We start from the raw sequence: 21,556 nt of genomic DNA, 5'->3' as shown, positions 1-21,556 counted from the left end.
GACCCACAGCACTGCACGTCGCAGCCATAACCAGCCTTTCTAGAGATCTCTGCCCAAGCCAGGCATGCCCTGGGCACCTCAAAGCCAACCACTGGACAGGCAGCCTGAGGCACGGGGACTGACCTTGGAGCCGAGCGGTGAGAGTGGACGGTCAGCTCAAGGACAACTCCCAGTTCCTGTGGGTGACAAGCCGGCGTTGCCGTGAGCTGTGGTATGGGTGGCAGATGCGACTCGGAACCTGTGTTCTATGGCTGTGGTGTAGGCTGGCAGCTCTATCTCCGATTTGACCCTGGGCCTGGGAACCTCCATATGCTGAGACTGTGGCCCTAAAAAGGGAAAACAAACAAACAAAAAAAACCACACCTCTCAAAACTTCAACTGCTAAGTGTCTTGGCTTGGAATGGAGAGCTCGAGGTACTGGAAGTTGTTTGAATTCTACAAAAATGAGAAGGGAAAGCAGGCAAGTCCTGGAACTCGTGACCACAATCTCTCAGGACTCTGAACAAGCTTTAAGGTGGAAGCAGGCACAGATCACCCCGTAGGGAGGCCTTCCCAGCCGGCTTCCTCCCCACTCCCGAGCCGGGCGAGGAGCGTCCCTGTGGACGTGGAGCTCGAGGTAAGAGCCTAACCTGAGGGCCCACCACGTCTTAATTGTGTGCTTTATGGGCACAGAAACAGCTACAAAGGGTCCTTGAAAAAAAGAGAAAAAAAAACCCCCACAACCAAATACACACGCACAGCTGCTCAACAGGAAGATTAAAGGCAAGACCAGAAAAATCTAATGACCCAACATGCTCTCTCCTGCAGGACTCCTAGGTGCTCTTTCAAGTTCGTGTGCTGTTAGCAGGAAAAGTTTTCGCCATCAGGGAGAACCTCCCTCTTCTAATAACCACACGGAAAACAAGATCAGAAACAAATATCCACCACGGAAGAAATCCCAGAAGAATCCAATTTGGAAAAAATTTAATTAACAAAATAAAACGGGGAAAGTGGTCCCGGAGGGGCTCTGGGGAGCGAGCCCCCCCACGCCGGCCCCGCCTGAGCAGAACCAGACCCGCGCTGCCCGCCACCTCGGGCGCGCCACACGCTGAGCAGAGTCACACCCCACCACCTGCGCTTCTTACCAAGCGGCGCTAGCTCCCCCAGGCGGGCTTGGCACAGGAATACATGCAAAGCAAGGAGGTTTCGAGGGCTCCACCAAACAGTTAATTTTGGCAAAAAGAGAAAAGAAACAAAAAGCTAAAACTTAAAAGCCAGATTAAAAGCCACTGAAGTGAAAACGATGTATTTCTCAACAGCGTGGGATGAGACCACAGCTACAAGCTTTGTTTTCCTCTTGAAGTCTCTGCCGTCCTCGCCCCATCTCGGGTCAAAGTTCATAGCAGCATCACATGAAGTCCTCTGTCAGTCAGTGTCCTCTGCCTCAGGGCTCTGAAGGGTTCACAGGTCAAGGTCAGTCCGTCCGCAGAATCATGGGAGGCTGCTCGCTGTCCTCCTCCAGCCGCAGGGCGCTGGCCTCGTCCTCCAGACCCGCGCCGCCCGCTGCGCCCAGCTCGTCCGTGTAGGCTGCGGAGAGAGGCGGGAGCCTCAGGGCCAGGCCGGCACAAGGACCCCGAGGTGGCGCCCGGGTCTGGATGTGGGGCAGTGGGGGTCACAGTGACACTCTGGACGGGTGAGCTCTAGGTCAGACTCCGGTGAAGACCCAGAGTGTCAGGAGCTACAGCGACAGGGCCCCGGGGGACGGGAGGCACCGTCCTTAGTGGACGGGGGATGGACACTCAAAGCGCCTCCAACTGGAAAGGAGAGTCACTGTGAGCCGGAGAACCTCACGGCCGAGCCGCCTGCAGCCTCGCTGAATGCGTCAGGGGAGCCGCGGGGGGAGGCGGCTCCCAAGGGGCCCAACGGCCACCTGCACACGGGGGGCCGACTGCACACGGCCGCGCCCAGCCCCGGAAGGGGGCAGGGGCCCGGCGCCAGGAGCGGCCAGGCCTGCGAGCGGAACCCCCGCAGAGGCAGACCGGAAGGACCGAGGACAGACACCGGGGTGGGGGGGGGGTCTTGGCGGAGAGTCGCCTGTCGGGGGACGGACAATTCACGTGCATCCAAAACCCTGAGGGCCGCTTTGTCTTCAAAGATGAAGACAGTGAATTCTGCCTCAAGAGGCCCTGAAAACGGTGTGTTACGACAGTGGGTCCCTGCCTGCCTGCGCCCCGCAGGCCCCCGCCCTGGGGAAGGGGAAGAGCAGGAAGCCCGAGAGCCGCGCGGGGCCAGCGGGGCGGACCCTCCAGGCTCCGGCCGCCGCCCTTACCAAGTGCGGTCGGGGAAGAAGGCACCGGCGCACCCTTGGCCGCAGCCGTGCCGTAGGCCTGCGCCACCAGGGGGCAGTCGTGAGACGTGGAGTCCAGGATCTCGTTGGTGGTCTCCATGCTGCCGTCCAGCCTGGGGGAGGAGAGGGAGCAGCTGTCGGGTGTACGCCCGCAGCAGCGCCAGGCTCCTGATGCGGGCACGCACGCGGTCATCGCACGACCTGCGGAAGCAGAGGCCCGAGGCCCCCACAGGAGGAACAGCGCGCTGGCCAAGGGGCAGAGGTGCGGAGAGCGGGTGCGCACAGCGCCGGGCCCCTCTGCGTCCCAGGGCAAACCTCCAACCCCGCCTGCCAGCAGCTCGTCGCGCGGGAGGCGTGGCAGGGGCGGAGCCTTACTTGTGCTGTTTCATCAGGGTGCACTCGCCGCCCTCCTGGGGGTCCAGGTTGTACATGTACAAGTACCCGTCAGAGGCTCCCACCAGCAGTCGCGGAATCTTTTGGATTCTGGTGAGAATACAATGCAACCAAATTCTAGGACCAGAACTTCCACAAAGTGCTTATTCAACCGGCAGCCTGGCCTTCAGCCTGCCCAGGGAAGCACCCCCAAACAAGCACACTTCGGTTCCGAGCGCTCGACCTACGTCCACGTCTAAGAGCATAAAAGCTGCATCCGCTTTGCTCCTCGAGGCCGAGACATCAGGGCCAGGGCACTCAGTGTGAACACACACTGCCAACCACGCAGCAGGTGCAACCAAAATCGGTGTCGTGGCTTCTCTGATTTTACCAAGGGCAGATCGTGGCTTCTCTGATTTTACTAAGGGTAGATGTTTTCATAAGCTTTCGACTATGCTAGTTGGATAAAAAGCATGCAGAATACTGTTCCTAAGATGCGCAGAATCAGATGTGCTGTCACTGAATTTTCGAGCCAGCCTCTTGCGCTCGGGAGAAGTGTCCTGAGCGGACTCGCTGAGGGGGCCTCCAGCCAGGCGAGGCTGCTGGTGCCGGAGGCCCCAAGGCAGGGCTAAGCACTGGCTCGCTCCCGTGGCTTTGACCCTGACATCGTCTCATGAACGTGTTACGCATTCTCAACAAAAGCAGAAAGAAAGCAGAAGATGCAGACAGCGCCGCGTCTACTGCCAGCAAAGGCGCACCTCACGCTGCCCTCCTGACTCCTGCCTCGACCTGAGGTCTGAGCGCGCAGCTCATCGGGGGGAAGCCGGCCCCTGGGCTGGCTGCACGGGGCGGGGGGCGGGGGGACCCGCTCTACTCACGTGGCCAGCGCACAGATGTTCTTGTGGCCACAGAAAGGCAGGCGGACGGTGGCAAAGGCTCTGCCCTGGTTGAACATTTCTGTCACCTGGGAGGGCAGGTAGCTGGTGGAAGCCATGAGCACCTTCCCGAAGTAGCCCGTCCAGGTGGTGGGCTCCTCCTGAGGTCTGCAAGCGGGAGACGCCGTCAGACTCGCAGGGCTGGACGCCGGCTCAGCCCGAGCTCGTCCCGCTCACACAGAGACCAGTGTCAGCCCTGGAACTTGCTAGACTCCAGGGCGGAGAGGGTACAGGAGACGACGAGCCCTCGGAACCCTGGGGACGTTAGAGCGTGTCCTCGAGGGTCTGGAGAGGGGCCTCTCAAGCGCCTCCGTAGGGGCCACCTGGGCTGACGGCCCACGCGTAGCCCCTGCTCTGGAGCATGTGAGCACACGGACGGCCAAATTCAGGCTCCCCGGCCCCCGACCTTCCCAACAGGCAGCCCCCGAGCCTCAGGGGCACTGTTCCCGTCGGCTGCTGCCCCGCTGCCACCGCCGCCGCCCGCCCTGACGCTGCTCCTCTCGTGTGCACGGGGGGTCAGCCTAACTGCTCCTTACAGTCAGACGGGCAACGACGCCGCCCCCGACCATGCGAATCCACGGCAGCGAGACGAGCGCCCCCAGGCGGCCGTCTCAGAAGCGCTGAGGGACCAGCCGCGGAGCCGGGGCTCAGCCCACCGCCCGCGTGCAGTGCGCTCCCCGAGGACTCCGGCCGCTCAGGGAGCACCGCTCCCTGCTTCCCTGGCGGGCCAGCCCCGGGCATGGGCAGGTGCTTCGTGCCCCTCCGACAGGGGCATGTGTGCGACTCACTTCTCCTTCACAGTCTCGAGTTTGAAGATGTGCACAGTCTCGGTGTTGCTGGACGCGGACAGGAACATGCCGTCCATGCTGAAGGCCAGGGAGCAGATGCTCACACACCTGCGGGCGGGAGGGGCCGGGTCATGCCGCCGCCCGAGACGCGGCCGAGGCCCCCGCAACCCTCCCGGGGGCGGAGCAGGGAGGCCCCGCGACAGGCGCACGGGCCCCACTGGCGTCTTAGGCCCTTCCGTCACCGGCTCAAAACACCTTTCTAAGCAGGGAGAGCGTCCGAAAGGCGACGGACCCTTCCCGGGACGACTTTCTTGACCGTCCAGGAGACCAAGGGAACCGGGACCTCAACCATCTTCGTGAATTAGGCCGGACTTACAGCAGTCAGGTGAGTCAGAGACCCAGTAACGGCGATCACCGCAATGCTTAACGGGGAGGAGGATAAACTGGCAGCCCTGACAACGTTCTCCAGCAAACGGTCAACACGCTGAGACACTACTGTTTACCTTGAAAATCACCTTAAATCCCAAAGCCACCAAATAAAAGCCTATTTCCTCATAAGCCCAGAAATACTAGGTGCATCTAGCCCGGTCAAGTGAGGGGTTTTAGTCAATTCAACATGTTTCCTGGGCGCTCAGGACGTGCCCCGCGCTGTATTGAGGCTCAGGGCCGAGACTCCGTTAGTGGGGCTCGGAGCAGGGTGTGTGCAGGCACCAAACTCCCTGTGAGCGAAGGCGCCACCAGACGAGCTGGGCGGGAAGGGCTGGGCCGGTCACAGCGCCACCTCTGAGCGTGGGAGGAACTGGGTGACGGGAAAGGGAGGCACGGCGATCCGGGGTCTGGAGCAGAGCCCCGGGCAGGGGAGGTTCCAGACAGGGCCGTGCTCGCATCACGGCCACCCCGTCAGAGAAACGAGCTCTGACCAGGCTCAGGCTCAGACTCAAGGACGGAGCCCGGGGGCCAAGAGCCGAGACCAAGGCGAAGGCAAGGCCGGTGGGGACGTGGCCCGGGGTGCACAGGGGGAGGCCAGCACCTGCCCGCTGCCAGACTGGGTGCACGGGTGACAGGAAGGCCCTCTGGCTCGGGCCCCCATCAAGGACGGGTGTCCACGCAGAGACGGCGTGTGAGGGCCGGGCAGACGGGGCCCCACTTGGGCTGGTGGCTGGAGGGCCCGGCACCCGGCGAGCAGGAGAAATGTGGGCCCGCTTAGCAGGGGGCCTGGGCCACTCGTAGAGACCAAGTGCCACAGGCAGACGGGAGACGAGGCTCTGGAGGGACAGGGCTGCCCAGGGAGGGGCCGGAAGGGGCTCCCGGGCGAGACAGAGATGGAGGGAACGAGCAGGAGCAGCGAGGAAGGAGAACCGGGGGAAGGAAGGGAGGCGACACAAGGCGGCGTGGGCTTGGGGAGGAGAGGGCGCCAGGCCCAGCACAGGGCGGCTGCGGGTCCTGGAGACGGGAGCTGTCAGACGGGGAGGCTGAGGGGGCGCCGCATGGGGACTGCGGTTTGGGGTTTCTTAAAAAAAGAAGAGACAAAGGGCCAAAGCCATCTGCTGGGGTGACGGGGAGCTGGTGACAGGTCTTCCAAGCAGAGAGGAGGAGGGGGCTGCTGACGGGAAGGGAGCCCCCAGTCCGCCCCGGGTCCGGCCACGCAAGCTCTTCCTTGCACGCCCGCGGGCCATCCGGCCAGGGCCCCCGCGCGCACGGGGACCCTCGGACAGACAAAGCCCAGATTGCTTCTATAGGAAGGTCCCCTTCCCTCCCACGACGCCAGAGCCCCACAGGACCGCCCGGCCAGGCTGCAACGCGGGTCACTGAACCGGGATCCCCAGCGGCTGAGCTTCCACCGTGGGTCACAGAGAAGACGGAAGCCCCAGAATCAACCGGGGAGACACACCCCTCACCTCTTCACGCCTCTCCGGAACTCGAAGAGCTTCTGTCCTTCTGGAATGGAAAACACCCGAATCACGGTCCCCTGCGGCCGGGAGAGAGGACGGAAAAAGGGCTCTCAGCGGAGCGCACTCAGCCCTGCAGGGACAGCGCGACGGCAGCTGCCCCGCGCCGGGGGCCCCGCAGGCCCACCCCTTCACACTCGCCGCTCGCTGCTAACTTCCTATCACGCTGACCTGTGAAAAAACGCTCAATGTGGCGGCTTATCAGAGAAATGCCACTAAAAATGCCAACGAGGTACCACCTCACATCAGTCAGAATGGACTTGCTAAGTCTACAAATACCAAAGGCTGGAGAGGCTGTGGAGAAAAGGGAACCCTCCTGCACTGCTGGTGGGAATGTAAACTGGTGCAACCGCTGTGGAGAACAGTCTGGAGGGTCCTGGGAAAACTGACAATAGAGATACCATATGATTCAGCAACCCCACTCCTGGGCATCTATCTGGACAAAACTACAATTCACAAAGATCCATGCACCCCCGTGTTCATAGCAGCACTGCTGCCATAGCTAAGACAGGGAAACAAGCTACATGTCCATCAACAGGCGAACAGACAAAGATGTGGTACATATACACAATGGAATACTACTCAGCCATAAAAAAGCATGAAATAAAGCCATGTACAGCAACACAGATGCAACCAGAGATTCTCATACAAAGTGAAATGAGTCAGAGGAGGACAAATACTACGTGATACCACTTCTACGTGGAATCTAACATATGCCACAAGCGAGCGTATTGACAGAAGAGAAGTGGACTCACGGGAAAGGAGAACAGACCTGTGGCTGCCAGTGGGGAGGGAGGGACTGGGAGGTAGGGGGTAGCAGATGCAAGCTTTATACACGGAGGGGATAAACGACAACACAGCAGAGAACTCTACTCCACGGCCCGGGGACAGGCCATGATAGACTATAAAGAAGATTCCACATATGCGCACGACTCAATCACTCTCCGGTACAGCAGCAATGAACACCACACTGTAAGTCGACTATGCTTCAAATTAGAAAAAAAGATTATCTCACGTGTTTATAAACATAAAAAACAAACAAACGAAAAACCCAACCTATAGAAAACGCAAATGTAGAACACCAGGAATTGTCTAAATAAGTGGTGGTAAATTCCTACAATGGCATAATAACCAGCATTAAAAATCAAGCTGAAGATAGAATGGGTCCCCTTTTGAAAATATTGACGAAGGCAGTGATTCTCGTGGGCGTTCCCGCTGTGGCTCAGCAGGTTACAGATCTGATACCGCCTCTAGTGAGGACGCAGGTTCAATCCCTGGCCTCACTAAGTGGGTCAGGGATCCAGCATTGCCATAAGCATGTGGCTCAGACCCGTGTGGCCATGGCTGTGGTGCGGTCCGCAGCTGCAGCTCCAATGTGACTCTTGGCTGGGGAACTTACATGTGCTGCAGGTGCCATGTTAAAAAAAAAAAAAAAAAAGCAAGCGATTCTCTGAATAGAATGACGTCAACCAAATCCGTAATTCTTGAGAACCAGGGGGAATGAAGTAACTAGTGTATCCATGACCAAAAAAAACCATGGCAAAAGTTTTGTCTGGTGCAGCCTAAACTTTCAGATTTAGGCATACTTTTAATGGCATACCTACTGCTTGAAACTAATTAACTAAGAGCTGTCAGTCATAGGGAGACTGCAGTTTCTTGGAAGCAGGATCAAGCCCCACACCTCGGCACAGCCCTGGCACCCGGGGCACAGCAGGGCCGAGAAGCCACTGGTGGCCTGATGCCATGAACCAGGAGTCTTCTGTAAAGCAAATCAAGGGTCCTGGAGCTCCCCTGCGGTGCAGCTGGTTAAGGGTCTGGCAAGGTTACCACAATGGCTAAATCCCTGGCCCGGGAACTTCCACATGCCCTGGGTGTGGCCAGAAAAAAAGAGTCCAGACGAGAAAGTCTTCTTTTACTAGCCCTGAAATTCCACAAAGTGCTTTAGGGCCTCCTAAGACCCGGCAAAAACCATGAAGATAAGGCTCGGATTAATGAAGGGATGGGATCTTGCCGGCGGAGGGAAAAGGGCGGGTGATACCGCGACTGTCCAGCCCAGCGTCTGAGGCAGCCAGGCTTGGAGTCCCGTCCCGCTGTCGCTGCCCAGCTGGGTGGCCCTGGGCCGATGACTCAACTCTCCGAGCCCTCGTCGTAAAGCAGGAGAAGGTTACCTGCCGAGGGGTCATGAGATGAAGGCGTGTCAAGGGCCCAGGGAGCGACCCTTGAAGAGCGGTATCGGTGTTCGGGGACGTGAGGGTCAACCCCCCGCAGGAAGGCGGGCGAAGCCAGCCGGCGTTTTGTCCCGCACTTGGCTGGTTCGCGGGGAGGGAGGCTAGTTTTGATTTTCGGTGAGAAAGTGTCAACGCCGAACTGGGCAGCAGCAGAGGAGAGAGGACGAGCCAAGGCACAGGCGACAAGGTGGAGGAGGGAGAAGACACAGTGGGGTCGCAGAACGAGGCCGCTGGTGCCACGCGGCCAAGAGAGAAGAGGGGCCGGCGGGAGGCGCTGCCAGAGCCATTCTGTCCTGCGTGTAGGGAGTTTCAAAAGGCCTCGTCCTCTTAACCCAGGGGGTCTTCTCACTGGAGACTCAGGTTCACACGCAGAGGCACAGAAAGGATTTATACTGAGACTTAAGCACACTAGTCAGATGGCTCCGAGGAATACGGGAAACCCACCCTAAAGGGCAGAAACAACCAAACACCCCCAAGGACGCTAAGGAATCCCGGCCGAGCACAGCACGGCCCCGCCTGTCTCCCTGACTCGCGCCCAGACAGCGGGATGTGGCCTGTGCTTGGCCGTGAGCTGGTGGATGCAGAAACTGCTCCGGTGCCTCGTCTGCACGAACAGAGTCTTACAGAGTGTCGAAACTTCTGACCTAGTTTCTACTGGGCCGCAGCGGCCTTACCTTCTCGGAAGCAGTGGCGAGCTTGGTTCCACTGGCGTCGAAGGCCAGGGCGGCTAACGGGCTGTCGTGAGCCGGGATCATGTTCGCAGCTCTCTGGAGGGGGAAACAGACACCATGCCGGCTGAAAACACCCACAGGGGTACCAACCCACAAGCGCAGTCAATACACGTGCCATGGCCACCCGATTAACTGGGGCCGGGGGCCCAAGGAGATGCTGCTCAAAACCTTTTAACCAAAAGGCAAAGCAATTTCTCCAGACAGTCTTCTCCACTGCTGCCAGCACGCTCGCTGCTAGGCGGGCGCTCAGCACGGGGGCGCCGCATCCCCCAGACCTGCTTGGCCTGAGCGGGCGGCGGCGGAAATCGAGGGGCCGAGCAGGACCCGCGAAGGCGGGGGGCGCCGCGGGGCTCGTGGCGGAGGAGGGGCAGTGGGGGCGACCCGGGGACGCACTCACCAGGTTGATGGTGTCGAAGACCTGCACCTCCCCGATGGTGGCGCTGCCGGGGTACGCCAGGTAGCAGTTGTCGTTGTTTATGGACAGCGCACACAGGCCTGCGGGCGACGCGCGACAACAGAGGTGGGTCAGGCCCGCCGCCGAAGTCAGCCTGCTCTCAGCAGAGACCAAGGAGGGCTCCGAGGCAGCGTGGCGGCTGCGGGGCTGGTTCTCCTAAGTCCCGCACCCCCAGACCTCCAGCTGAGGCGGCAGCAGGACCGTCAACGCAGGCGGACGGTCTCCGGTTAGAAATGCTGACCCCTCCAACGGGGAGGCTGAGCAATCCACGAAGTATTGTACGCGGTCACAAGCCCGGCGTCAGAGGGACGACTTGTGACCTCAAAGGAGAGAGACCCCTCACCCGCCCTGCCCTCAAAAGGCGGAGCGGGGCTGCCCGGCGGGCGGCGGCTCACCTGCGGGGTTCGGGGGCGTCTCCCGGATGGTGTGCAGCACCTTCATGTCCCGGATGTTGTGGATGTACAGAGACTCCTCGAGGCACACGACCAGCCGCTGGAGGAGGCACCCGGTCAGAAACCCGGCACCAAGACAGAGCCCGGCATCAGGGCGCCACCCCCCCTCCCCACGGCGCCGGCTCCCCCACGGCGGCCTCGGCCGCCGGCTGTGTCGGGCCCTCTGACTGTGGGATGCCATTCGACGGCACAGAAACCGGTCACTCCAGCCAAGGCACACGTGGCGTGTCTGTCCGGCTCTCAGAACCTCGGCCGGGCCTGGGAGGGTGTGCGGCCTGCCGTCCAGGACTGAGGCTGCTCGAGCACAGCAGGATGAAAGGCAGACCCAGGGATGTGGGGGAGTGTAACAATTCCCTCTGCTCCCAGATTATTTTGCAGGTGTCTATGTTCCTGCTCCATTCTAAAGAAGAGGAACCCGGAGCTGCTGCGCCAGGAGGGTGATTTACCCAAGCGGGACAAGCGGCCCACCCGCGTCCCTGCCTGAGCTGGTACGTGAATTGCGTCCCTGCATGAGCTGACATGGGAACGGACACGCACATGTTACGACGCGCCACGTCTTATGATTTACCCCCTTAACCAACCTCTGCCGTCCACAGACCCGGCTTCATGCACATCGGTGGCCGACCCACCTCACAGACCACTGGCTGCGTGGCAGGCAGGGCCCACAGCCAGCTGCGTGGCGAGCGGTGCCTGCACAGGACACCTGCCTGCACCCAGGGTGTGCCAAAGGCCCTCGGGACAGGGCTGTATTCTGAGAGGAAGCAAACGCCACGCGACCACCTCACAAAATAAACTCAAGTGCCAGCCACCAGGCCCACATTCCAGGCCAGACGCGCATTATGAACTTTGGGGAAGGACACAAAAAAGTAATAGATCCTTCACCTTAAATTAAAAGTCAAATTAACAGTTAAAAAAAGGGAAAAAGACGCCCGATTTCTATTTAAAAAGTAACACTTATAAAAAGAAAGCTCGTGTCTTTTTTCTTTTCTTTTTTTGGCCGCACCTGTGGCATGCGCAAGTTCCCAGGCCAGGGATCAGTCTCATGCCACAGCAGTGACAACGCCAGACCCTTAACCCACTGAGCCAGAAGAGAACTCCAGAAGGCTCAGGTCTTGAGGCGTGAGCACGGGGATGGGCAGAGGCGAGGGCACTGCCAGGAACAGGGCTGGTGTGAGACGAGAGAACAGAGTCAAGTGGGGTGGGGTGAGGTGAGCCGGCGCAAGGCCGGGGGGACCAGAAACGCCCTGAGCGGCGCCGGGGTGACAGCGACGGCCACGAGCCCCACTGAAGACAGGGGACGCGGGCCAGCGCGGCGCCGGCAGCGGATCCAGGTCAGAGCGTCGCTCACCTGCCTGTTCAACCTCACGGCCAGGATGGTGTTGGAGTAGCTGTAGTTGCAGATCTCAGTGCCCTTCTTGAAGTGGCAGACCTTCAGCTTGCGGGGAGCTTTGAGGCTGACGATGGCCACCAAGCTGCTAGAGAAGAGCCTTTCCACGATGCACACGTCCTCCGTGTCAGCTGAGAGGAGCAAAGAGCCACCTGGGTGTGCGTGCCTCCAACAGGCCCAGCGGGCCCACGGCTTCAGGCTAGGCCTGAAGGCAGGCTAGGTCCAACTCCCCGCTCACCAGGCCCAGACAAGCCGCGTGCAGACCGCCCCCCTTCCTGCGTCACGGAGAAGCCCCCCCCCGTTCCACACCCGTCACCCTGCCACTGCCTCCCCGGGTCCCCTGTGCCCACCTTCTTCACTGGCTCGCTGGGAGCTCCCTAAACCCACTGGACCGTGAGCCTCCCCAGCACAGAGGCCTCAGCTGCCGGCTCACGGCCACACCCCTGGCACCGAGAACGGCACCTGCCGTGACGGGCCCCGGGCGCTCCTTGGATGACTCCATCTCTGGAGGGCTAGCTTTGTCTGTAAGTGGGGCTCCCGCCACTCTACTGTCAGGAGCAACGAGGGGCTGGCAGCTCCAGCTGGAGGTGGGGACACCCCCACTCAGAAGACCGTGTATTATAAACTGTGCACAGCCTCTTGCAGAGGAGACAGCAGCTACAGTGCCTCCACGGCTACTGCCTCACCCCCGTCTCCACCGACGGCCCCCCCGCACCCCAATCTCTCCTAGTCCCCCTTTGTTTTATCGGTAATAGCTTGGCTAAGTTCGGATTGAGCAACAAAGAGAATTCTGGAAGGCAGGAAAGTCCCAGAGCCAAACTCTACACGACTCCCACGTGCGGCTGTCTCCAGCTGAGCTATAGGGAGTCCAGCTGAGCCGGGGGCAGAGCATGTGCCGTGATCAACCCAACAACGACCCGCAGCCACACTCCATCTGGGCCTGAACGGGGCTCGGAGGACAGCCGGCCAGATGGGTCAACCCGGGGGGCCTGGGAGGTCCGACCCCCCGGGGAACAGGACCCCCGTCTGTGAAAATCCACGCCCACAACCATGCACAGAGCTACCTGAAAAGTCTCCTCCAGGAGAGGAGGAGCTCTGGGGCTGAAGTCACTTGTTCACTAAAAACACGCCTGAGGAGTTCCTGTCGTGGCACAGTGGTTGACGTATCGGACTAGGAACCATGAGGTTGCGGGTTTGGTCCCTGCCCTTGCTCAGTGGGTTAACGATCCGGCGTTGCCGTGAGCTGTGGTGTAGGTTGCAGACGCGGCTCGGATCCCGCGTTGCTGTGGCTCTGGCGTAGGCCGGTGGCTACAGCTCCGATTCAACCCCTAGCCTGGGAACCTCCATATGCTGCGGAAGCGGCCCAAGAAATAGCAGCAACAACAACAACAACAACAACAACAACAACAACAACAAAAGACAAAAAAAAAAGTTTAGGAACCAAACTACCAAAGCCAACGAGAAGGCTCTCCAAGGCCCTGTACTGAGACACAGGCTGTGTGGAGGGAGGGAGATGCCGGCGTCAGTCCTCACAAAGTGTCTGAAGCCTCACGAGCATCAGCATCAGGTCCCGACTGCTGGGCAGCAGCCACCAGGCATATCTACAGTGATGCTGCACGGATGTGTGGAAAAACCAAGATTTCGCTATTGCGCAGAATGGAAGAGGAGACAAGATCAAGTGCGTGGTTCTACGCTCTTCACAGCAGTTTAGTCTAAGGCACTTTTACACAACTTATGATCACATCTCTCTCCGGCAGCTACAAACTAAGCTTTATTCAAGAAGACGAGGAGTTCCCGTCGTGGCTCAGCGGAAACGAACCCGACTAGGAACCATGAGGTTGCAGATCTGATCCCTGGCCTTGCTCAGTGGGTTAAGGATCTGGTGTTGCTGTGAGCTGTGGTGCAGGTTGCAGACGCGGCTCAGATCCTGCATTGCTGTGGCTGTGGTGCAGGCTAGCTCCGATTCGACTCCTAGCCTGGGAACCTCCATATACTGCGGGTGTGGCCCTAAAAAGAAAATAAAAAAAAAGAAGAAGAAGAACAGAGGCAGGTCTCAAGCCTGCCTGCCTGGCATCATCTCAGGGGAGCTGCTGACCCTTGACTGAAGGGCACAATCAGGAGTGACCGCCAGCACAGGGGCCAGGGCTCAGCCTGTTCTCATAGGCTGATGTATCTCCAGCACCGGGCACAGCAGCGCTCCCACGTCAGGCCAACCAGTCAGGGGAGACGTCACCCAGAACGAGAAGTCTGCAGTAAAATTTCCCTGGGGACCAGGGACCAGACCCTGGTGCTCCCGTCAGGCCCTGTGCCCCAGGACCGGGGGTGCGGGGACGAAGTACGCCCAGGGCCCGCTGGGTGAGCAGTGGACGCCACGGGCTGGGAGGGGCTGGGAGGGCCGTGTCTATGCTACGCTCACTCCTGCGGGGGACAAGCTCTCCATGCTGTCGGGCTCCCGCTCTCCGGCCACCTCTCTCTCCAAGATCGAGGGAGGGACTGGAGGCGCGAGGGCCTGACGCATCGTCTACTTCTCACCGTCGCAGCTGTCCTGTTACCCTGCGAACCTGGGCCCTGGCTCAGCAGCGGTCCCCAGCCCTGGGCCTCGCTTCCAGGGGCAGGAGTGGGTCTGCCTGTCCACACTGCCCGCGCCCCAGGTCTGACACTGCCTGGCTCACTGAACCTGCTGACGCGGGCGCTACCAGGAGACCCAGGACGAATCCTGATGGAGAGGTGGAGGCAGAAGGAAAGGTGGCGGCCGTGAGTGGGGAAGCGGAAGAGGGCCGGGGCGGCCAGCAGGAGGTGCGGCGGAAGAGCTGCGGGAGTCAGTCGGGGCAGGGCGGGCCCCAGGTCCCCGTGAACAGCGGTTACGGAGAGGACACCTGCGCTGAGAGGAAGCTTCGGGCCTGAAACCAATGAGCTCCCAGATGAACGGATGGAGAGACTGGCCATGCAGTAGAGACAGAATGAGTGAAGGAACGGACCACAGACAATCTGGAAGGCAGGACGGTCCGGCAGGACTGGTTTTCCCAGCGGAACACGTGGGAGATGAGAAGATGGACTCCCTGAGGAAAGCATCAGTTTCTCTGACGCGTGCGGAGGGGTTCCTGGCTCTGACGGGCACAAAGGTGGGAGTCGCTCAAGGTTGCGACTCAGGACGGCATGAAACAAGCCTCTCACAGAGTAAGCAGACTTCACAGAGCAAGCAGACTACCACTAGAAAAAAGCAGGATCGCAAGCTCCCGCTTCGGCGCAGTGGGTGAGGGATCCGGCGCTGCTGCTGCTGTGGCACAGGCCACAGGTGTGGCTCGGGTTCCATCCCTGGCCTGGGAATTTCCATACCCCGCAGGCGTGGTTAAAAACAGCAAACAAGCAGAAGAGAATGAAGAGCAGTAATGGAGCCACCCTTAGTAGGGCTGCTTTCAGGCACCAAAGCACGTCAGTGGGGGAAGAAAAGTCTTGCTGACAAATGGAGGAGGGACCACAACGCATAAGGACGAAGGCGGCCTGAGCCTCCTCACACCACACGCCAGGGTGAACGCAAGAGACCAGTGGGCTCAGCAGAAAAGCTGCAACTACAAGATTTCAAAGAAAACCCAGGCAAATACCTCCAGGACTTGCTGGCAGGCAAAGGTTTCCTAGAAAAGATACATGAAACGTCGCGCATAAATGAAAAAAGTCAATCAGACTTTAAACCAAATTTCCAAATACTTGCTCAAAAGACAAGTCAAGCCACAGACTGGGAAAAAATATTCACCAAACGTATCAGACGAAGGACTGGTATCCAGAATATGTAAAGAACGCTGACCACTCAATAAGACAGAGACAAAGCAATCAAACGTAAAAAGGGACACAAGCGCTGCGGAGATAACTGGCGGAAGATAACTGACGGAGGGCCGGCGAGGGCCTGAGTGTGTCTGCAGTCATCCGCCCCCAGGGATTCAGACCGAACCCCTGAGCCATCGCTGCACACACAGCAGAAAGGCTAACACGAACAAGCCCGAAACCACCAGGCGCTGGCCAGACGGTACAGCTCTGCGGGGAACACACCACGGACCCCCTTCAGAGGGGCGGGGTGTCTCTTACAGAACGAAACACAGATCCCACTTCCATTCACCCAAGACAAGGGAAAACGTGCGTCCACCAGCAGACTTCTCTAAGAATGTGCAGAGCGGCTTTATTCACAACAGCTGACAACTGGGACAGCCCAGGTTTCCATCAGCACCTGGCATTCGTTCACAGACCGGGCAACGGAGACACAACAACATGGGCAAATCTCACAACACTACTCCGAGCAAAAGGAACCTCGTTAAGAGAGCACACGCGGCACCTCTTTGAGGTCGGACAGGCAAAACTAAACCACAGGACACAAACCCAGAACGCTGCTTGCCTCCTGTGGAGGGCGGAAGCAAGCTGGGAGTGGTGGGGGTGGGGGTATGAAGGAGCCTTCTGGAGTGACGGTGAACCCTGATAGGAGTTCAGGATGCACAGATGGATGCATTGTCCAAACGCAGAATGTTTACTCAAGACCTCACATTCGGCTGCATGTAAATGCTTCTTCAAACAGCAGTTACTGACATCTCTGCTGAAGTAGCTCAGGGTTGTGGGTTCGGATGCCTGCAAGGTACAGAGAAATGCAAGGCACGAGGGGTAAGATGGACGGACGGACAGACGGACGGACGGACGGGGGGTGAAGTGCTAGCAAGAGACTCTAAAACACTTCGACTTTCCTCTGTGTTTGGAAACTTCCAATAATAAAATGGTAGAAAAAGAAAAAAGGCTGCATCATACATTTGCGTGAATCCAAGTGTAGAGAAAGCAGAGAAATAGTCATCTTTCCCACTTAACTCTAAGTCTGACTTTTAAAAAATGGCTTTTATGTTTTCCATTAGAGCTGGTTTACCGTGTTCTGCCAATTTCTTCTGTACAGCAAAGGGACCCAGTCACACATACACATACATTCTATTTCTCACATTATCCTCCTTCATGTTCCATCACACATGACTGGATATAGCTGTCTGTGCTGTCCAGCAGGAACTCATTGCTTGTCCATTCCAGAGGCAACTGTTTGCACCTATTAACACCAGATTCCCAGTCCATCCCACATCCTTCCCCTTGGCAACCGCAAGTCTGTTCTCCAAGTCCATGAGTCTCTTTTCTGTGGAAAGGTTCATTTGTGCTGTATATTAGATTCCAGATATAAGTGATATCACATGGTATTTGTCTTTCTCTTTCTGACTTACTTCACTTAGTATCAGAATCTCTAGTTCCATCCATGTTGCTGCAGATGGCATTACTTTGTTCTTTTTTATGGCTGAGTAATATTCCATTAGGTGTATATACCACATCTTCTTAATCCATTCATCTGTCAATGGACATTTAGGTTATTTCCATGTCTTGGCTGTTGTGAATGGTGCTGCAATGAACATACAGGTGTATGTATCTCTTTCTTTTCTTTTTCTTTTCAGGACCACACCCGAGGCATATGGAGGTTCCCAGGCTAGGGGTCCAATCAAAGCTATAGCCACCGGCCTACATCACAGCTCACGGAAGCACTGGATCCTTAACCCACTGAGTGAGGCCAGGGATTGAACCACAACCTCATGGTTCCTAGTTGGATTCATTTCCGCTGCACCATGACGGGACCTCTGCCTGTGTCTTTTTCAAGGAAAGTTTTGTCCAGATATATGTCCAAGAGTGGGACTGCTGGGTCATGTGGTAGTTCTGTATTTAGTTTTTTTGTTTTTTTTTGTTTTTTTTTAACTTTAACGACAAAAAGCAGAAGACACTTTCAGAATTTTACAAACAGGGTAAGTGCAGTATGGAGTCAGCAAAGCTATTTTTAACTGCAAATGTTCACAAAAGAGAACATTATAATGAACCTCCATACACCCATCATCTAGATTTAACCAATACTGTCTTTCTGCCATTTAGCTTCAACTATCTCTTTCTCTGGTCAAATTTCAGAGAGAGGCTCATCATCCTGACACCTCTCCCCTAAACAGCCTGGTAAGCCTCTCCGAATAAACACAGGAAAAACGCCTTCCAGCTCATGGATAAACGTGCACCGTCTCTTACAGCAAAGGCGATTCCAGGTGGAGCAAGTATTTACGGTAAAACACAAATCCAAAGGCCGAGAAGACATCGGAAGAGAGCGTTCAGGCATCGTGGGCGCGGGAGGAGCTCGTCCCGCTCAGGAGCCTCACGAGAGGCGGCCCACGTGAGCACACAGCCGTTCACGAGGTCAGAACGCCGACAACCCCGAAGACAGACGTGCAACCCACACCACGCGGCTAGCTAACCTGCCGTCGGCTAGGGACACGCCATCCAGCGGGAGAACAGGCAAAGGGGAAAAACGGCTGTGTGAGAAAAAGTTTCATTTCAGTTACAAGAAATGTAAAAAAGACAGAGGAACATTTAAAAAAATCTGACTTGGGGGGAAAACTGTAATTGTAATGTACACATGTAAGGATAACTTGATCCCCTTGCTGTACAGTGGGAAAAGAAAAAAAAAATCTGACTTAGAAACACTGAAATGTTTGATGATGCCCAGTGTTGTGGAAATGAGGAAACAGGCACTCAGCCCCTGTTAAAAGTGGGGTGGGGTGCCCTTTTTTCTCCCTTTCACGGCCGCACCTGAAGCATATAGAAATTCCTGGGCCGGAGGTGACGTCGGAGCCGGAGCTGAGGCCTAGGGCACAGCCAGGGCAACACCAGATCCGAGCCTCGGCTACAACCTACGCTGCAACTTGCGGCAACACCCGACCCTCATCCCACCGAGTGAGGCCAGGGACCCACCCACATGCTCACAGAGACAACGTCGGGTCCTTAACCCACTGCGCCACAACGGGAGCTCCGCTACTACCTTCTTCCAAGACAACTTGGCAACATCTATCAATTCAAGCGTTTCTCTGTTGCCTCTGTCTTTCTACCTCTGGGAGCCGATCTTGGAGCCACACACGTGGGCAAAGTGAAGATGCTGGCCCAGCAATTCCTCTCCTGCAGCGCCTACCTACTCAAGAGAAATGGCACCACGTCCACAGGGCGGGTGACCCGCACACAGACGTTCACAGCAGCACTAGTTACACAGTCCAAGTGTCCATCAACACACCCGCGGGGCAATGTCACTGGACACCAGAAAGAAGGGAGGGCTCAAACGTGCTTCTAACACGGGGAACCTCGAAGATACGCTAAGTGAAGGAAGCTGTCGCGTGTGATTTTGTTTCTCTGAAATGGGAGTTCCCACTGTGGCTCAGCAGGTTAGGAACTGGACAAGTATCCATGAGGACACGGGTTCAATCCCTGGCCTCACTCAGTGGGTTAAGGATCCAGCGTTGCCATAAACTGTGGTGTAGGTCACAGACACGGCTCAGATCTGGCGTTGCTGGGGCTGTGGTGTAGGCTGGCAGCTACAGCTCTGATTCAATCCCTAGCCTGGGAACTTCCATGTGCTGCAGGTGCGGCCCTAAAAAGCAAAACAAACAATCAAACAAATAAAAACCCCTTTCATTTATCTGAAATGTCCAGAGCAGCAAATCCACAGAGGCAGAAAGGAGACTGGCGGCTGCCCAGGGCTGAGGGGGTGGGGAGCGGGGAGTAGATGCCCTGCCCATGGACTTGGGGGTTCTTTGGGGAGTGAGAAAAAAATGTTTAAAAATTAGACTAAGGTAGGTTGCACAACTCAGTAAATACACTGAAACCCACTGAACTATAAAAGGTAATTTTCGTGGCATCTAAATTACATCTCAAAAGCGCTATTAAAAAACCCCCACACATACAGGCAACTACTGCATCGATAAGCATTCGGGCCAACATATTAAGCTCTGGAGTTAAGACTGTCAGGGCAGCAGGGCCTTGAAATACCCTGTTGTGCTGCGTGAGGACAAGTGTGACCGACGGAGGGCAGAGCTGGAGGCGGGGAGGAGGGACTGTCACCACGGCCGCCTCCAGGACCACAAGGCCCTGGGCCTCAGAGCAGCCTTCGGGGTTGCTGAACTGCCGGAATCATAGACTACATATCAGGTTTTCTCTGGGAAGCATCACAGCTTCCGGCAGATTCCCAGGAACCAGAACCCCGCTGAGGCCATCTGCACAAGGCAATGAACTGCCTGCCAGGCAGCCTGGAGTGAGCCCACTGCTGTCCCCGCGTGTTTAAGAAGCCACTCGGAAGGATTGGGTTCCGACCCCTGCCGGCCCTGGGACCGGGGGCCCGCGGGGCGGCTCCCTTGCCGCCGCATCACTTCAGGCACTTCAACATTCCTGTTCCACCTCACTCCCCAGAGCTTCCAAACACCAGCACCCAAAGGACCCGCGAGTGACTCACGCACGCACGCGCCTCCGCCTCCGGTGAGAAGCCAGCGCACAGGCCGCCCGGGGGGGACGGAGGGACGGGAGCCCAGCCACCGCGGGAGGGGGCGGGCAGAAGGCAGCCAGAGTGACCTCGGGGACCTCGATGACCGCGAGTGGCCCAGGCCTTGCTGTCACAGCCTGTGGCAGGTGGCCTCGGCCACGGTCCCTGCCAAACGTTCCTCCTCGAGCTTGCGCGTCCAACATGTAATTGAAGGAACTACTTCCTGGAAGAAGGAGCGCGGCGTTGCCTCTGCTGGAGCCGCCGGGCCGGCCAGCGAGGAGGAGGCAGGGCCGGGCACCACGCAGCGCGCTGCCCAGGCGGCCTGCTGGCGGCCCGGGCCCTTCCACCCGGCAGACGCGGCCGGGGGCTGCCGCGTTCGCCCCCGTCGGCGCCCCCACTGAAAACCCCCCGCGAGAGAACCCAGTCGGAACCCAGGCGGACAGTCTGCTCACGCGTCACTGCACAAGCGGGTGCTCCGGGAGGCGCGTCTCCCCAGCTCAGAAGCGCGGAGGCAGAGAGGACACCCGAGGCAGGATGTGAAAAGGCCAACCTCGCCTTCAAAACTTCCCAGCCACGTTACAAGCACCAAGTCTACCACCTTTATTTACATGGCCCAACCGGGCAGGGTTGTGTGGCAGTAACATTTCAGGGAAGAGAGAGACCACGTTTGCACTTTACATACCTTCCCAAAAAAAGGAAAAAAAAAAAGGAAAAAAGGACATACGGAGAGGGAAAGGGAACACGATGAACCATAAAACCACATGGAGCAGAGAGCGGGCAAAGCACACACAGGAGTTCTTACAACTTTCTTAAAATGTGAGACGACAACAGAGACCTCAAAACAACCTTCTGCTGCTGCTGGGCACAGGGGGGTTTGGTTTGTTTACCAAAAGAACACGCAGTTGTCCAACCTGCTTCTCCCAAGACGAGCTCCGGCTCATTCCTTCTGTAACAGCAGCCTGACCCACAGCAAAGACCCGATGCTCTGATAGAAAGGTCGAAAGTCATGACACAACCAGCCACAGGAGCCTGGGCTGAACACGGAGGCCATAAACACTACTCTTTGCTCCGAAACGACATGTAGAAAAATGCCAGAAAAGGATCTTGACCCCAGTAGCTAAGCTGTTCTCTGAGAGACACTCTTCTGCCCACTTAATAAAAGGTATGAAAAAGGTATGAAAGAAAGAAGATGGATCATGTTCTAGAAGCAAAAGAACGCTTCAGTTTCGAGGACGAACTGTCCAAGAGTGCCCTGTGCAGGCCAGCACCTACTTCTAAGGGCCAACGTTAACAAGAACAAAGACATCTATACGCCACGTTGCCCTCGCAGCAAACACCCACTCTTCACGATGCTAGCGAGGCATCACATCTTGTGCCGCAAAAAAACCTCTGAAAAACGAGGTGCCCAAAACCCCTTAAGAAACATGAAGGAAACTGATTCAATTTGAGGACGTATCAAGACTAGGTTCTGGTGTCCTTACACGCTATCGAAGCTCCTGGGCCCTGGCTTACCTGCGCTTGCGCCGCCCAGCCCGTCTGCTGTCCAGTGCGTGCTCCATTGCACCCTCAAACCTCATTCACAGAGCACAA

The 21,556-nt window shown here is 57.5% G+C and overlaps 1 protein-coding gene across 4 annotated transcripts in view; it reads right to left on the bottom strand.

Annotated features, from left to right (window-relative positions):
• Window positions 936-21,556, bottom strand: part of WIPI2 (WD repeat domain, phosphoinositide interacting 2) — a 30,804-nt gene continuing 10,183 nt past the window's right edge. The window contains exons 3-12 of one of the 4 annotated variants that reach the window (XM_021085634.1): window positions 11,584-16,233; window positions 10,179-10,275; window positions 9,727-9,824; window positions 9,273-9,365; window positions 6,320-6,390; window positions 4,422-4,529; window positions 3,577-3,741; window positions 2,702-2,809; window positions 2,309-2,439; window positions 936-1,566 (exon numbers count right to left, since the gene is read on the bottom strand). In XM_021085634.1, coding sequence (XP_020941293.1) covers window positions 1,454-1,566; window positions 2,309-2,439; window positions 2,702-2,809; window positions 3,577-3,741; window positions 4,422-4,529; window positions 6,320-6,390; window positions 9,273-9,365; window positions 9,727-9,824; window positions 10,179-10,224 — 933 coding nt within the window. In that variant the 5' untranslated portion in view covers window positions 10,225-10,275; window positions 11,584-16,233 and the 3' untranslated portion in view covers window positions 936-1,453. 4 annotated transcript variants of the gene reach the window in all.

This window comes from Sus scrofa, chromosome 3 (genome assembly GCF_000003025.6).
Source record: "Sus scrofa isolate TJ Tabasco breed Duroc chromosome 3, Sscrofa11.1, whole genome shotgun sequence".
Taxonomy (NCBI): Eukaryota; Metazoa; Chordata; class Mammalia; order Artiodactyla; family Suidae; genus Sus; species Sus scrofa.
The sequence above is the reverse complement of the archived record's forward strand: the minus strand, read 5'-3'. Positions and strand labels throughout refer to the sequence as shown.